Source organism: Hylaeus anthracinus, unplaced genomic scaffold (assembly GCF_026225885.1).
Source record: "Hylaeus anthracinus isolate JK02 unplaced genomic scaffold, UHH_iyHylAnth1.0_haploid 11982, whole genome shotgun sequence".
In the NCBI taxonomy this organism is placed as follows: Eukaryota; Metazoa; Arthropoda; class Insecta; order Hymenoptera; family Colletidae; genus Hylaeus; species Hylaeus anthracinus.
The window spans coordinates 10,798,752-10,816,600 of NW_026534330.1; the positions used below are offsets into that span (position 1 = coordinate 10,798,752).

General features: G+C 36.1%; 1 protein-coding gene across 1 annotated transcript in view; it reads right to left on the reverse strand.

The window, feature by feature from the left end:
• The window catches only part of LOC128885852 (uncharacterized), a 201,126-nt gene that overhangs the window by 101,489 nt on the left and 81,788 nt on the right, over positions 1-17,849 (reverse strand). The window contains exon 3 of the mRNA XM_054140167.1: positions 2,661-2,775. Coding sequence (XP_053996142.1) covers positions 2,661-2,775 — 115 coding nt within the window. The remainder of the gene's footprint in view (positions 1-2,660; positions 2,776-17,849) is intronic.

The following is a 17,849-nucleotide window of genomic DNA, read 5'->3' on the forward strand; positions in this document are numbered from 1 at the left end:
CGCTCGATTCGACAAGCTGTTCGTGTTGTCTGATGATGATTTACGGCCTCTAATATTTAAACTTTGTTCCGTTAGTTTTGTAACAGCGATGAACGGTCCCGAGTCGCCGTTAGTCGGATGTTATCGGAACTGCCTGTGGCTTGGCTTGTAATTTTTTCACGAATTTTCAGCGACGTTGTGTATTTTTTTCCGAGCTGCAAAGTAAATATCCACGGTAAATACTGGCGGATCTGGCACAGGAAAAAACAAAACAGAGAGCGATCGCGAAAATGTAAACCGAAAAGGTTACTCAAACCATGAGATATTTGTTTTCCTCTCGAAAAAAAGACCTGCATCAAGTAATTGAATATTCTACGTATATGGACTTGGATTTTGTCCTCCACAAAATTGATGTAAACATGATGCAGAAACGATAGCAACGTATTGAAAGTAAAATTTACTTCTCACGAATAGAGGAAATCAATTCGCTCTCTAAATCCTGCGTGACATGCATGACTCTGATGTCGCATACCGATTATCTTCATTTTCAAGGTGCAATTTCTTTATAATATCCAGATGTATTCATTACAGTATTGAACTCCTCCTTCTACATTTTCAGTTGCCATAAATGCATAAACATTCGCAGTCTACTTGTTACTGTTCGATGTACCTATTTAAGAAATCCCATTTCTATACTATTCCATTCGTTAAAATACGGTTTCTCCAGGAAACGTCGACGGTTTCACAGCAACATCCTATCCCCGAGTGAAACGTGCCCCTAAATGAAACGTTAACCTACCGCATCAGGTCCATTTAACGAGCTCAAACAAAGGATAGAGCAAAGTTGGCAGCTGGTTTCGGTGGCAGCGTGAAGTGACTTTTAATAAACCGAGTGCTCCAACGACTCGGTCGAGACTTACTTAAAGAAGAAGACGGAAGAAGAGGACGACACCCTTCTTCCTCGACGGTTGTTGCCAACGGATCGGGGAGGGCTAGTCGCGGCAGCGCGAGCCGGAAAATGGAAAGCTAGGGCTGCTCAGGGTAAGAGGGGCGCAGGAACCGTATCCCTTTGTTCTTGGCGGGTGTTTTGTTTCAGGATTACGAGCTTATGAAGTATTCGCGTTTATCTGTGGCAACTACATGACCGTGGGCTGGAAGGGGAGGGGTTGGCGTAGAGCGGACAAACTGGAGCGAGACAACTAAAAGCGGGACTGCTGTCTGTTAATCTGCGAGCCGTGCTGCTGATTTCGAATTAATTATCGCGTTAAACTGCTGCTCGCGTTTAATTCCTATCTGTACCTCTGCCAGCACCGTCCTACATGGAACACGCCATTTCGTTGATTTTTATCGTTCGCTGAACGTTGCAGGATATTTGGGAAGGCAGGAATTACATCATTATCTAAATATTAGGTGTAGAAATTAATTCTGTGTCTTTATATTCGATCATTTATTCTTCTGCTGATAGTGATTCATATTTTGAAGGAAATAAATGAGCCACAATTACTTATTCTTTATTTCATAATTTATAGCGTACTCGGCTTAATATCTGATATTGTTTATCATACTAAATCCGTCAAGTTCGAAAATAAAAATCAATATTTTCTTTTAAAAAGTAATTATTGTGATACATTTTCGTTTGGTACACACATAATGTACGTACCTATTTTGAACTTTATAGTACATTAATATATATACTTTATTTTAAGAATATAAATTGATCCGTTTAACAGTCAAATAATAAACTGTTAATAAACTAGCAATACAAATCAACAATAGTTGTCAACTATTCGTTCCATTTACGTATTATATATTTCAATGTTGTTCATACCCGAAAAACAGTAAAAATATTGAAAGACACACAATTACGACGATGAAATAAGGATACCAAAATTTCTTGCTGCTGCTCGGCAGACTACAGTAATTTTAACTGCTAGCTTCGGCTATTGTTTAATTAAACGCCACTCCGAAGACGCGTCCTATAAATTATTCGCAGTGTAACTAATGATACGGTTAAAGGAACTACGCGAAAATGAAGAAAACCACATGAATACGACGAAAACCATGTCGCCGAAATTCCGCGTTCACCATCCTAATCTTGAATGCGGGTACTGCATACTTTCTAATTAAATGTCTCCTGTTCAGAGTATGCTGTTTTTAATTACATTTAATTATATCCATTTGCCCTGTGTACTTGCTGACCACGATCTTGTTTCACAGACAATTTTTTACTATAACTCACTTTTTTAAATAATGCAATTCTTGTAAGGTACAACTACTTATAAATATTTGCTTCATCCTTTCTCAATTTATTATTTTTGGTATAAGATTTTAAAATTCATATGCCGTTACAAAATTTCTTAGGAAATTGTATTATATAAAATATGCAATTGTTACTAAACATTGTTTGTTTTATTTGCGTTAAGGAATAATTAAATCTTGTTATAACGTATTAATATTATGTAATTATTTTCAAACAATTTTCACTGACAAAGTCCTCTCCCTTGTAAATAGTTTTCTGGCACGCAAGCTTGAAAAACACTGTTACTATTCAGAGAGGGTGTATATATAGTGTAATGAGAGCGAAAGGGTTCATTTGACTCCGATAAAAATGCATCGTCGTAGAAAAGAGGTTAATAATAAATTTAATTATAGACGCACGAAATGGGGCGATTAACTCTTACCTTATTTTCGAGACCACTGTGGGGGTGAATTCTAGCAGAGGGAATCCTAACTCCTGGGGCCTGACATCCTCCAAGCTACTGTACTTGACGTAGGTACAGGATGGTACAGGAATATCTGGAAGTAAATATAGAAACAATGTCGATCAATATACGGTAAAAATAACATGTACATTGCGTCCGTAGAACTAGTTTATACGGAAGGGTTCTGATGCTCGTGTATTGAATATTATGTGATACTTATATTAACCTATCGTTTATACTTCAAGTATCTACACTGTCCCAGTTGATGATCATCTGTTTTTTTTTTTTTTTTTAAGCGTGAGATAAACGTGTATAGTACAATATTTTAGAGAAAATTATAATTATAAATATTTTAAACAATAGGTAAAGAAAGTGATACAGGAATTGTTGGATTTTTCTTTCTATATAAAGATATTCATGCACGTAAAATACTATATGCCACATAAAACAATGAGAATCAGAGTAGGAGTAATTAATATTCTTCAATTGCAATTGGACAAATTTTGTAAAAATATCGAAATTATTCCTCAGTGTTCCACCTCCACTCCAAAATACATAGAAACGCGAGCTTTTCAATTGCATGACCCTTCTCATCAGCTGTGTTTTAAAAAATTAATCCCGTCCTATAGGTACGTGCGTGCACGTGAATACTAACTAGTTACATTCGACGTAAAGCAATGAGAACCAGAGCAGCGGTAATTCATATCCTAGAATTGCAATTGGAAAAATTCCCTTCGCGATTTTTAACATCACTTGAGTGACGTAATTCGGACCAAACATTCAAAGAGTGATAAAAGCAAAGCAATTTCCGTGCATTCGGATTTAAATCAAAACTGCCCGCGATTTCGTTCTTTCAAATCCACTTTCTATCACGTGAGTTTTTAATATCGTGTCACTCAACAGGTCGCGCCATTGGTACGTTCAAGAATACGTATCGTGTCCAAGCGAAATTCGATTTTTTTGGCGTTGTAACGATCCTGGGCGCAATTCACGCCGACTAATTTCGTATTTGAACCGTGTTCCACGGTATGAAACGATCATCACCGTTTTGGACTTCAGTCGGTAGCGGTAGACTGGCTTTGTTCCCTCGCGGAGCGGCATGAAATGGTGAAAGGGTGGCGCTCGAATAACGAGCCGACAGCGTTAACGTCGAAAAATCAATAGGGCTGCGTGCAGTCCTCATAAATAAATATGAATATCGAGAACCTTCCGGTCCTGTATCGTACGTAAATTTATTATAAAAACGACCGCCGAATGTAAATAATCGAAGAAATCTATTCAACCAAAGGGTGGATGGACAATTTCGATGCCTGACGAGCGTTCAAAAGTAATTTATGATCTGAACTATAATTAGTTATTCTACCTAGATGCGTACAAATTTCCAAAGTTCGACAACAGAATAATATCATGGAAATTCTGCAAGAGATCTGTGAATTAATTCCCGAAAGAAAGTAACACAGCTATCTCAAGTACAATCTAGAGTAGGATAAAAAGTTAGAAAGAACTCTCCACTAACAATACAGTATCAAATTTATCATGCAGATCCGCAAGCTTACGAAGAAGAGGTTGAGGCAAAAAACAGAAGATTCCTGTACAAAGCTCCCTTGGCTTCAAGTTTTCGAAGAGAAACCTCCCTATTCCGCGGAACCAAGTGCAATATAGAGTTACCACGGCGAAAAAGAGAATTACCGAGCTCCAAAGGAGTGAAGAATACTTTCTTCACCTGCAATACTTAATACTTTCTTCGATGCACTGCCATGGTTACAAAGTAGAATCTAAATTCGCATTTTCCTTCCTCGGAAAGATGGAACTGGTAAAGGAATATAAGGTTACAAATGAAAGGTTCTTTTTCACTTTTTGCAGTAGAATTATCTCGTAATTATACAAAGAAGACCATACGTGGTTTAATATAAGTGAACTAGCCTCGTTATATCCTTTATGTTACGTTAAGAGGTCGTAGGTGTTCTAGAAATATCTTTGATGTATCTAATAATTTTTTTTTTGAGAGAGAATCAAAGGACTTCCTCGAGGTTTGAAAATAATATAATATTTAAGAGTTGTATTTAGCCCATCATTGGTCAAGTGAATTTCCAACTTTCTAAGCATATTTATTTTTTGAACAAAATATTGTAATATGTATAAGAATAGACATACAGTTAATCTAAACAAATTTCTTCAATAGACATGAAGAATACCAATAATTGTGGTACTGACTGTAAATACAAAAGTATATAAAACACCAACAATAATATACATTGTATATCGTTTAAAAATTGAAACATACTTCTATTTAAGTTCCTAATTCTTTTCTGTATCTATGAAAATATAAATTTCTCTCTACCCCTTATACATATAGTCACCCCTGTACTCATAACTCAATAATGTATTCGTTACTCGAAATTTTGTATTCAGCTGAGAATTTTGGCCAAGACTAATTTGCGATCACTGTTCGAGTCGAAGAGTCTCGAAGACATCTGAAACATCTTCGACCATCGAGGATATACCAACTGCAGACAGCTTGCTTTAAAAGGTGAAATGGCTTCCCAGCCTTCAGCCGGTCGCAGCATCCGGTAAGTGAGGTGAATTTGTCCTGTTTTAAGCTCAGCCGACGAAAGAACAGCCGATGGGCGGCGGCGTGGTATGTGCCAGACGTCCAAAAAAAGACAGAAAACGTCAAATTCTCAATGAACCTGACTCGCAGCGGGCGTGAAAGAACCTCATCGATTTTACAATCTCCGCGCCTCCTCCTCTCTCACCTTTACAGACTATTACCCCTTCCGCGCCACCACCTGATAACTTCGTGTCCCGAAATTTTCTCTCTCTTTCCGACCGTCGTCTATTCCTGACTCCTCTCCCGCTTTCCAGCGCTTTTCCACTGTACCTCTTCGTTTTTTTTTTCGGGGGCAGTGTTACGTTCTGCTGATTCACAGTTAATGAGGCGAGAACGGGCTACCCTGCATAAACCGAGAGCCGTTCGTAAATTGTTAAAAAATTCAGCTATATATATATATTTCTTGGATTATAGAAAATTCCAACTCGTCTCGAGGGCGAAATTGAAGCGTTCCGGAAAATGATGCGCGCGTATGTAACTAGGTCCTGCTACACAACATTAAAAAACGACAGCAATTAATCGATATAAAAGGATATTAGCGACCAGCAATCCTCGAAGCTAGAAGGGCGTGTAACTTAATGGAGATATATAATAAACCTATTGTCCCGTTTTTTTAAATTCCTTTTTAATTAAAAAAAAGGACGTTTTACTTTCATTTCAATCTTTTTAACGTAAGCTTTGTTGTAGTATTATGTCGTAGCAGACTCTTTCCAAATACGTGTCACAAAGATGAGAGAATTAAATTGGATCTCTTGGATTCCTCCAATATTCATGATTGCGGATTTTTGTATATTTATAGTAAATTTGAATGCGCAATGAAATACAACATGCCCACAGTATGCAGAAATATAAAGAAAGATCCAAAATTCGTAGTATAATATCTGAAAAGTAAAATAAGTTCCTAGTTAGATACAATATTTTTAAATACATTTCCAAAAATTTCATTTTACATAATGATCCGCAATCTAATAACTAAACTACGGATATTTATTCAAATTTCTCAAAATCTCGAAAGAATATTATTCTCATAAATATAAAAATCTTCTTCCTCATTCTTTCTATCTAATTTCACTTTTAGTTCCACCGAGACGCACCCAGAAGTAAAATTAATTCAAAGTAGAGCGTAGCGAATATATCTTAACCCTAATGAATCTTACTAAACAGCTGGATTCTTGCGCGCGTACATAAAAATGTGATAAACGATAGTTGATACTACTTCCCGCTATGCGTGAAGCAACGTAACTTCATTAAACGCGAATGAAAAATATGGCTGCTGCGCGCTGAAAAATTAAAAATGTCCTACGGCGCGACGAGCACATCATTTCACGTCCCGCCCTGTTCAAACGCATTTTAACATTCTCTCGAGCCCTTTAGGTGACGAAGAAGACTTATCTCAGAAGACTTATCTTGGAATGGACTGTATTTCCCAGTGGCACTGTCGAAACTAAACATCGTTAGGCCAAAGCTTATCGTAAAACACCGCTAACATTCATATTAGCACAAGTTCTTCTTCATTCGATATCAATGATCAGAGGTATCGAGTTTACCATTGAACGGAATCTAGTATCTAATATTTACAGTGTTTTCCGGGAGCTTTCGCAGGATTCTGATAGATCTTTACGGCGCGCGGCGGCGCCGCTATTGACTCAGAGATCTGGCTGCTACTCGTGTGTTTATATGCACATCTGTCTATTTATTCATCAATTCACGTGCACCTGCCTGTTTACGTATTTACTTCTCATTAATCTTTCACAGTTGGTGCTCGTTTTCTATTTGACTTCTGCTGCTGCTTATCTTTCGGTTTAAGTCCTTCAAAATCACCGCGCAAATTCACTTCCCAATACCACGCTCTATACAAGGTGTTTTGTAAATGTAGCTACACATAACATGGTAGATAGAGGAAGACAAGAGGAAATGGCAACATCTTCACAGATTGCGGTAATTATATGGCTTGTACAAAGTATCTATTGTTCGTAATGTTCTCAGTTTATTAATTCTTAATATTTTTTAACTATTACAGGCTCAAGCAATATTGATACTGATACTAATGAAGATTATTCTTCACTTTTCATTTCAAATAAGCATGAACATACTTTTTCAAAAGAGACTACATGTATATAAGATCACTCGTTTAATTTCAATTATTTTCAATGAAAATAAATTATGTATATCCTTAAAATATGAATAGATACACAGTCGATCTCGTAAATATTCGTAGCCTCTATATCTATTGAAAAGATAAATATATATGAATAAGCTTATAGATGTATATATTTGTATATACATCAACATATTTATACAAACATACACTTGGTAACATCAAACTTAACATTCAATTTAAACAAATTTCTTCAGTAGACATAGAAGGTACGAATATTCATAGGAATATATATATTTACTGTATATATTTTCCCCATTAAAAAAAATCCTTATGGATTTAAAAAAGAAATATAACCAGACTAAAGATGTACAAATTGACACCCTCGACTATAATAGCACCTTAGCCCTTTCACACCTGGATTTTTGTTAAAGGTTAACTTTGACTATAACTAGTATGGAAAAAATAAAAAAAAAAGAATTCTTCATGTGCACAAGGACTTTTGCTCTAAACGATAATGTCGATAATGTATAAATCATACTAAATATTGCGTCCTCAAATGTAGACGCTAGATCTGAAAGGGTTAACGCGCGTCCCACTGCATGACAGCAAACAAAGAGCCGTTTATTATCACGAAGTACCAAACAGTCTCCAGAAAATAACACGTAAACAGGACACCCTGTATATCCGCAAGGGTCGACCGTAACACGTCATAGCACGATCTAGGTGAAAAGGGAATCGGTAAAATCCCAATACTCGTCGCAGCATTCAACATTAACAGGGAAGCGTGCTCTTTAAGCCAAGTTCCGGCAATCTGGCATCAAAGAGGCCGGAGGCCCTTTCAAGAGCGACGTTTGGAAAAGGCGCAATGCCACGGGAACACCGAAAAGGGTAGCGCATGAACGATCCCGTAGAGGCTACCTAGCTAGGAGGCTAGCCAATTTTTGTGAGTGCACCTTGAAATAATCATAGCTTTCCAACGTAAGTGGAGTCCCGCTGTTGCACACATCCAACTGCAACTGCACGTGCACGGACAACCTGGTTGCAGACGTGAAAATACACATATAGATATATATATATATTCGTCTGGTAGAGTACTGGCAAACTCGGAGCACCAACCGTCGCGACGGTACGACAGTCTAAGGTGGCCGTAAAGACGCGAGTATCTGGCAGGTGGTGGTCGTGTAGATGCTATATAATATTCATGCAACGATATTGCATCTTGAGTGGTGCCATTAGAGCGAAGCGTCAGCCGTCGCGGTCTCGTGGCGGTTTGTTGTTCTCCTGGCGCCTTGCTCGCTATTTAACCGCCCCTACGGTCTGTCCACTTCAAACCGTCGTCATCGGAGTTTCTCCAGACTTTGACATTCGCTGGTGGACCTCTCCCCCCACCCCCACCCCCCTCCACACAAAAGAGTGGGTGAAATTAAAGTTTTCGCTCGGAAATAGCGCGGCATTCTCTTGCCAAGGAATTGTATTTTTAGGAAATTGCGACCCTCCTGGGGACCGACTGGCTGAGGGTTGATTACGTGTGGAACTACTTTGTGGATTTCGAACTTGGTAAAACCATTCGCAGTTTGCCGTGCTTTTGGTTGTCTGTGGCGATGATGCTGGACGTGGCCGATGATATCGATATATGGATGCCATGAATAGAGTTGCTGGTATCGATTCAATGAATGCGTTGCAAGACGAGAGGAAAGGCAGACTGGTATCCTTATGAAATTTTACAGATTTCTAGAGTATTAAATTATTAGGTTGTCTAAATGTTTCTTTTATTTTATTAATAAGTAATATACAGAGTGAGTCACCCTTTTAGTCATACAATGATAAGTCACTAGAGGAGAATAGACAAAGAAATGATCTCAGGGTTATATTTTCCATGATTTCTAGGTCACTGGCGTTTTTTTTTTTTTATTTTTTTATTGAATACGATATTTTCAATTTTGTAATCTTGTAGCTGTAGAAAAAGATGAATACCAACATGTATAATATATTGAGCTTCAGATGATATCAACCTATCTCTTGTGAATCTTGTGGATTGATTTACTTTTTGGAGTCTTTCTTCTATGTTTCACTGCTGTTTTGCTGAAATCTCAATGATACTTCGTTTTCAAAACGTATTAAAATTTCACAAAGTACCAAACAGTTGATCTCACTAATAACAACGACTACTTGTTAAAATTCAGTTTAATAATCCTACATAATGCTGAGGAATTAATTCGTGCCGGTATTAATTTTGTCATTGGATTGGTCCCATCATTAGTAATCCTTTCGGATTTGATGGTAGATTTTAAAGTTTCCCTTTAATCCTTCCACTCTGATATTTCCAAAGTTAATGATAACATGGATAAATGTTTTAAACAGAATTTAAATAATTTTCAGGTCGGCATAATTTGATTTGGATTATTTTTATTACCTCGCAATATTAAGGTCTGGTAATACTTCATACTGTCATAAATTCAAACAATTTCAAGAAATTTATCATTGCATAAAAGTATATATATATATATTAATATTGGATCATTTGTATGTAACATGGCTCGTATCATATTCTTTTACTTATATATATTTCGTATTTTGTATATAATATTTTATTATATTTTAATATGATTTTTCGTGTTAATGGAAACCTCCAAGAGAGCATACACTATTAAATAATTTACGCTCGCGTAAGTTTATCCTGTATAATCACTCCTAAAAAACACCCAAATAGAAAACATTAATATTAATTATTCATATAACAATGCACCGAGAGAAGAAGTTTATTTTGCAAATAATAGATATAATATCGTTTGGTTGTATTTATTATATTAGTTTATATCTGAAATGCATTAAATCCGCAGTCTAATCATAGTAATCGAATTTTTCTTTACTTTTGCTGGTGCGCCTTTTGACTCTGTGTTGTCACGGATTCGCATATTAGTTCTATCGCTGGTACCGTTGTTCTTCCGAGTATAGCGAGAAAAGGACGCTTCCAGGTATGTAGAATCTTTTTAGCGCACGGTTCTTTAGGGACATCGGAGATGACGTTAAGTATTCATCGAGCGTTTTCACGTCTTCATGCCTTCTCGTCACTCTGCGTGGCGCGTTTTCGAAAGTGGGATCTCAGAGGCATTCCGTCCCCATAACCGCCATTATCGCTAGCTTCCTACCCTCAATTCTGTTCCTCACCCTTCGACTTAATGTCTACTACGCTTTCATCGCCGTACCAACTCGAAATTACGTACGAGGGGCTGGAAAATATTAACTCTGATCTGTTCGTCATACGTTCCGTCGACATCAAAGGAGACGTGTCAGGAGACGTGTCAGGAGACGTGTCAGATTTTTGTCAAAGTTTTCAAGATGACATCCTAATTCGATTTATTTTACACAGAGAATTATTAAAGGTAAAACGTTTTAAGAAGGGTACAAGTAACTGGCATTTGACTTGTGTAAAATTTTTATCTGAAAAATTGTCGACTACGTTCTTATCGAATAAATTTTTACAACTGTAGAATAATAGTAAATACGAAATTTGTCCTTTTTATTTATATATTCTTCACTTATCATGAACAACTCCAATTATATTTACAGTACATACAGGATCAAATTTATCTGCAATACTATGTGATTTTTAAATTAAAAAATTAGACTTTAAATAAATTGTGAAACATAGTACATTTAAAATCGCAAAAATTAATTCGGCAACACATCTCAACATTATATTTCCTACAAAAATTCTCCTTAAATTCGAGTTTTCAATAAAATATAAACAAATAAAGTAATTTTCTTTTTGCTCCCTAACTATCAGGGCCCATTATGAAATTTCTTATAAAGTTAGTTCAACCTTATACCTCGGCAATATTTTTTCCACAAGACTAACTTTCCAGCCCGCACTCGTCAAAACTTTTTACCTTAGTTACCAAGAATGAGAACCTCACAAATAATTGCGTTTCATCCGATTGCGGTCCTCTCTCAAGTTGTCAGCCTCCAGTTGGTGTCCAGCAGGAAAGTCGGACTCTAACAGATGCTGGCATGTTAAGAGCTTTCGACCTGGCACCTACTCTTTTGAGCTTCATAGGATTTCGTGGTATTTTATTTCGGCTTGCGGTAGAGGAGCGAAAGAAGGAGTAGTAGGTGCCACTATAAAGCTTCCCCAACGAAATGGATTGTCGGGACGAAATCGCGAGCCTGCCAAGTACCAGCAGAAGAAGTCTCGTCTGTCAAAACCAAATACTCTTCCTCGAGAAGAGCGTATTTTGAAGCATGTCGTACTTCGAGATTCTAAGAAGTTTAAATAAGGGATTTTTGGGGAAAGTGATCGAAATCGATCACACGTGTTGAATGTGCTACACCATGGCGTCAACTTTGCTCCTTTATTGGTTTATTTGGATACTGACAAATGTCTCTGTTTGTTTCATTAATTCCTTCCTCGACAGTTTGATTAGTAGTCAAGATATTCTGCCGAATAGTAAAATATAGAACTTCCTCTGTTGGTACTTGGCAGGTGATGTAAATATTATACGAAATTATTGGTACTCATTCTTATTATTACTGTTTAGTATAATTTATATTTGATGACTCTTATATTTCAATAGTATTTGAATGTTCAAATATTTCTAGATCATACTAGAATACTATCTTTCACCTACTTATAATAATAATTTTATTTTTACTCTCTTTAATAATTGACTACTTTTCCAACGGAATAAATTCCATTCTGAAACATCGTAACATAAAAACAATTCAAAATTAATTTGGGTGCTTTTAGGTATGTAATTCTGTTGAAATACCTCCTAATTTATTCATGCAGTAAATAGCAGCGTTCCAGGTGTCTGTATCATAAACATAGTTTTCAAGAAGACCCCTTACTACCTCCCAGAAGGAAAAACCAAACATTTTCGAGCGAACTTGAAACGATCCGTGGAAAAAGTAGTAGTCGACGCTAGAAGAAAGAGCACGTTCGAGTTCAGTCACTCTCTCCCTCTTTCTCTCTCTCTATCTCTCCCTCGAACAGCAAGATGGCCGGCCAAAACAAAGGCCTGGAAATGACGTTGTTTACGAGGCTCAATTGTTTTAAAAAGAGACGAAGGTCGAGCATCGCTGGCAACGATCCCGCGGGAGCGACCAGGAAAGAACGAAGAGAACGAGTGGCGCGCAAAGAGGGTTGAACTGCAACGAGTGGAGCAGTGGTTCTTAGCCAGTATTGGGCGAAAGCTACTTAGAATAGGAAATAAAAATACAATAGATGGTAATGAAGAAGCAGACACTATAGCTTGCGTGATTTATTTTTTAACAGTTAGGTAAGATTTTCTCAGTAACATTAAAAACATATTTTTCCTATGATTTATTCAAAAAATGTATTTAATTAAATTCGTATTGAACAAAGTATATGACACTTAATCAAAATGAATTACAAATTTTAACGAATCTTTCAATTCAGTGATAGTGACTGATAATCAAATTTACAAAAGTATTTTCCGATTTTTTAAATTAATTATGAAAACATAATACATTTGAGTAGTCTCTGTCTCTAGAATCTGAACACATATATCAGCAACAATAATTATTTTACCTTCACGAATTAAATATATCTTAGTTGAAAGAAGAAATGTGTCCACACTTTAGGGACACTCTGTATTATCCACGCTGCAGACTGATATGCATAAAACAAAAAGATGACCGCATCTAGTTCCAAGCACGAAGGAGTTAAGAACCACTGGAGCAGAGTTATAAAAGAAGGCATAGTAGTGGGTGAGGATTCGCCTAGCCCTCACCGACTTAAAGAGGCTCCCACCGAGCAAGGGGAGAGGGAGAGGAACGAGGAGGGCACTCGATTATTCTATTGGGCCGGATTAAAAAGCATACTCGAGTCCGATTGTTTGTAATTCCGATAAAAAAGCTAGGCGATAAAGGAATCATAGTCGAAGGCTGCGCCCAGGGAACGTTCGAGAATAAGATGCACGATTTTAAGAGTGATCTGGTGGGATCGCGTCCTCTTCAAACTGATTGAACAAACGCGTAGAGCTCGTGATCGAGAAAGGATTTTTTAGAAAAAAAAATGCAAGAGAACGACTCGTCGACCGATTGTTTTCAATCGTCGATTAATGAATCCTGGAACTGGCTTGCAAATCACGATGAAAGCTTTCGAATTGTTTGTGTAACAATCTGGTCTTCTGACTTTAATAACAGATAGTCGCTCTCAAAAAATATTTCATTCGACTAATGGCGTGGACGGGAATGTTAGAAAATAACGATGAAACAGCAACATTGGTGTCTGTTGGATTAATTTTAGTTTTAGTTTAATGAATCATAAAGAAAATTGTATTTTGATTACGTACATATACGTTCGTTAAACGATTGATACTGAAGCTGAATAATTTGTCTTAAATCTGTGTTTGTACAGGGAAAATATGTGGGATCAATTTTTGATCAAATTGGTTAATACTCAAACTCAATAATTTTACTTTCTTCTGTATTTCTTGGAAAAAATTGTGCACTTAATTCTTACTTTATATATTGCAATAATATCAAAGCAAAGAAGTGATGGCACGAACAAATTATCAATTCCAACATTAATATAAATTACAGTCGTGCTTAATCTCTGAATTAACGTTTGTACCAATGCGTCTATAATAATCCTTTACTAAGTCATAGAAAACGAAATACTACATACGTAGAAATAATCTCATAATACGCTCGGCAACTCCGAGTAAATTATCACCAGACAGTTCGGCATTATCATAAAGTTGAACTATTCATTGACGTTCGTTCATTTGGCAAGCGGATTAAGTGATATTTCATAGAAGATTAGCTATCCTCTGAGGACAATAATTCTTCAAACACTTATATTCGCATTAATTACTTTGTGCTAAATTATTTATGGCACCTAAAAGTTCATGCGATCTTAGAATGACAATTATTTATTACTTAAAGCTACTTTGCAGCAACTGCAAGTATGTGCAATACACATAATTGAAATGCATCATTTTTCTCCTGCAATAATTCGTGCAACATTCGCGTACCCTGCCCTTGTTTTTCGTTATAATTACTATAACGCCATTAAAAAATGATTATAGAAATAATACAGATATAGATCGTGAATTCTTTATTTTTTACTTCTGTTTATCCTCATTCCTAGTTACCTTTATAATTCTTTTTCATTTCACTGAAAAAATCTTATTACGTAGGAATTCAATAAAAGATTATACCTCTGTTTTTCATAGCTCTAAAGTGTTTCTATTAGTTTGCTTTCGATTTCTATCACATTTGGTTGCACGAGAATACTCTAACAGCGAAACATAAACAGATGCTTTGTAACAATTGACACACAGTTTTAATAAATAAACAACAATAAAGGTATTAATCAACCGTACGTGATAAATATTTATAGTTGAACATGAATGGTTATTAAATCCACAAAGTAAAAGCAATAAAGAATTTTATTCTACAATAAATATTTCATTCTGTACAAATGTAGCTGGTGGCGAAATACTTTTGCTCGGCAGAGTATGTTGTACATACCTAATTGAAAAATAAAATCGTAGTCTTTTTTGTAAAACCTTTCATCTCGACGATCCATCATAATTTCGACTGTTCAGTTTTTCGAAAAAGCGAAAGCAGTTGGAAGAATTCAAGCAGAACGCTGGCATGGAATAATACGAATTTCATCCCGGATTATTCGTTTTGATTTAAACGATGGAATATTCCAACTTCCGGCCGGATCATTTCACAGATCTGCAAACAAAATAACATGTCCCTGTTACTTCCCGTTTGCACGTGAAATGTAATCCTTTATCGGTGTCTGCGAAATTATACCGGAAAGGAAATTTTTATTTACCAGGGGCCACAGTCTGTAAATCGTTGCACGAAAACCCATCAGTCGACTATTTGCCAGTCTCTTACCGTAAATATTCTTTTTTCGATTGAAAGGATTCTGAGATTATAAATCAGCGCTGTGATTTTCACGACCCGCTGCTCTTTGTCTACGACATACATAGTAACGCGCAGAGAGTTTTATTAGAAAAGTTCGTCGAACGCATTGCGCAAATTGAACTGTTCTCTTTCAAATGAAATATTTTTTTATCGTTAGCTCCTCTTCCGAATGGTTTAATAAATGGTGGGTTTTTTAAATTGTCCACTCTTGCCAATTTCTGTGTGCATTGTTATATTGGAGAAGATTTGCTGGACATTTTCTTGAATTAAAATACTCATAATAGTTCATAAAATACACATAATACATTGTTTAAGTATTCTATCATTCTTTTTTAATATTTTACTAACGATGCATCGATAGTAAATTAGATGCATGACAAATTTCGTGAAATGTACATCCTGCAATGGGAAATAAAAAACCATCTACAGTAGTCGATATCTCATATATCACTGTCCAGAAGATAACCTATCGATGTCATAAAACTATAGCTCGTTCGTTACACATTTGGTCTTCACCTTGAATCTATTTTTATTTCTGATACTCTTGGAAAATTTTTACTGAAAACAAAATTTTCCTAATCATTCCTAATACACTGTCTATAAATTTTTCAACTACAGGAGCCTCAAATTGTATATATTTAACACGAAAATAGTTTCAGATTTTTGGTAAAACTACATTAGTGCAGACGGTTTTTATTTTCGTTTAAAGTTCCTAGTATTAACCACGTTACGGTTATTTAAAGTTAGCTCGTGAAATCCGCCATTTATTTCTGAACTACCTAATGCATGCCAAGTTTCGTGAAATTCTTTACTGTGTAATTAAAAGGTTCTCAGACACCTCAGTCTCAAGGGAGCGAGTTAGGTGCAGGTGCAAAAGGGGAACGATAATCGAGTTCAGCGTAGAAATTAAATTTTAATTGACAAAGGGAAATTTCGCTGAGATTGATCGTTTTGACGATGAGAGACGATGCAGTATTTGTATATGTGTCGTCGAAGCTGTAGAAAATAATAATAATTACTTGTGTTTCGATTTGTATGAAAAATTATACACTTTCAGGTACAAAATAATAGAGTTATCTCCAAAAAAAATGAAAGTAGTGGTTACAACATTCACTCATTCAATCTTTGTATGTAAGTAGCTTATTTGAATAACAAAGTAAGCATAGCATGATGTCTCTATTAGGCATACTACGACACTTCCTTCATCCATATTTTTATTCCATCTCAATTTAAGGAAAAGGTTTAATTATACTTGAATACTTAAAAAACTAATATTAATTAGTCAGTTTAAAAAGCATACTATCCAACGTTATACACTTTCAATACTTCTACTTCAAATTTTAAACTGAATTTACATTTTCCTTTCCTCTACTAAAAAATACGCGATAATTAAATTCTACAAAAATGAAACAACGAACCCGCTATTAGAACAGAATCCTGTACAAGATTTCTATTATTCATAATTTATAATGCTATGGTCGCATGAATTACGTGTATAGGGGGTACAATCATATTAAAGTGCGACGAATAAAGAACACTTCCTCGTTTTCCCTAGTCTACCATTGCCAGGTTAAACTCCAAAAACTTTACGCATCCATAAGGGTAAATTTCCGAGTTAACAGGGAGTAATGTTCGGAGTGTACACGAAACAAACTCGTGAGATCAAACTTTATCTGATCGTTCTTTCCAGCGTCCTCGAACAAATTTCAAGTTCCAGCTATAAATTATTCTCCCTTCAATATCGTTCAGACCGTATTCACTCGCGGGAGAAAATTCAGTGAAGATAACAAACTTCTCCAGGATACCGATAAATTCTTCAACATCGCGCCATTGAACGAATATTTGCCACTGCCCTATCGGTGGTGATCTTCCCTTTACGACTATGACATTTCCATTCTACTTAAAAATGCAGCAAATAGATATTGTCAAGTCTGTATTATATTACAGTACGCGGAGATGGAAAGAACGCCGTGTAGACGAAAGATTCTCGAATCCAGCATCAAGGGAAGAAGATGAATAGTCCAAAGCGTACTGTATTTGTAAGACTATACTTCTTTTATACGTGAAAATGTTTCGTCACTCTACGTAAAAAAGTATTGAGACAAAGTGATTACAAAAATAATTAGTTCACGAGATATTTCAAATACTTGTCTTATAAATAAATAAAATAATTATAGAGTGATGGAACAATAATTAAATCAAGTATATGATGAATCTATGCAGACACGATTATCAGTTTTATTAGAGAAATGTGGAATAAGAATGCAGTGCATATCATTTTAAGAATAGAGAATGATTTCATAAATTCAACATTCAGATCGAAACACGACTAACATGGAGAAAAGAATTTACCTGGTGTTTGTGGACTGTAATAAATCGGTTATATGACTTTCGCGGCTACAACTTCTTGTTTACAGAGATTTACCATCGCTCCGGTGGATAGAAATTTCGATCAGCGCGCCAACGGATGTCACGGCGTTATCTCTCCATTCGGTGAACCTTTTCGCCGTGTCTCCAGGCCGCGGATACGGAGGTAATTTCAATT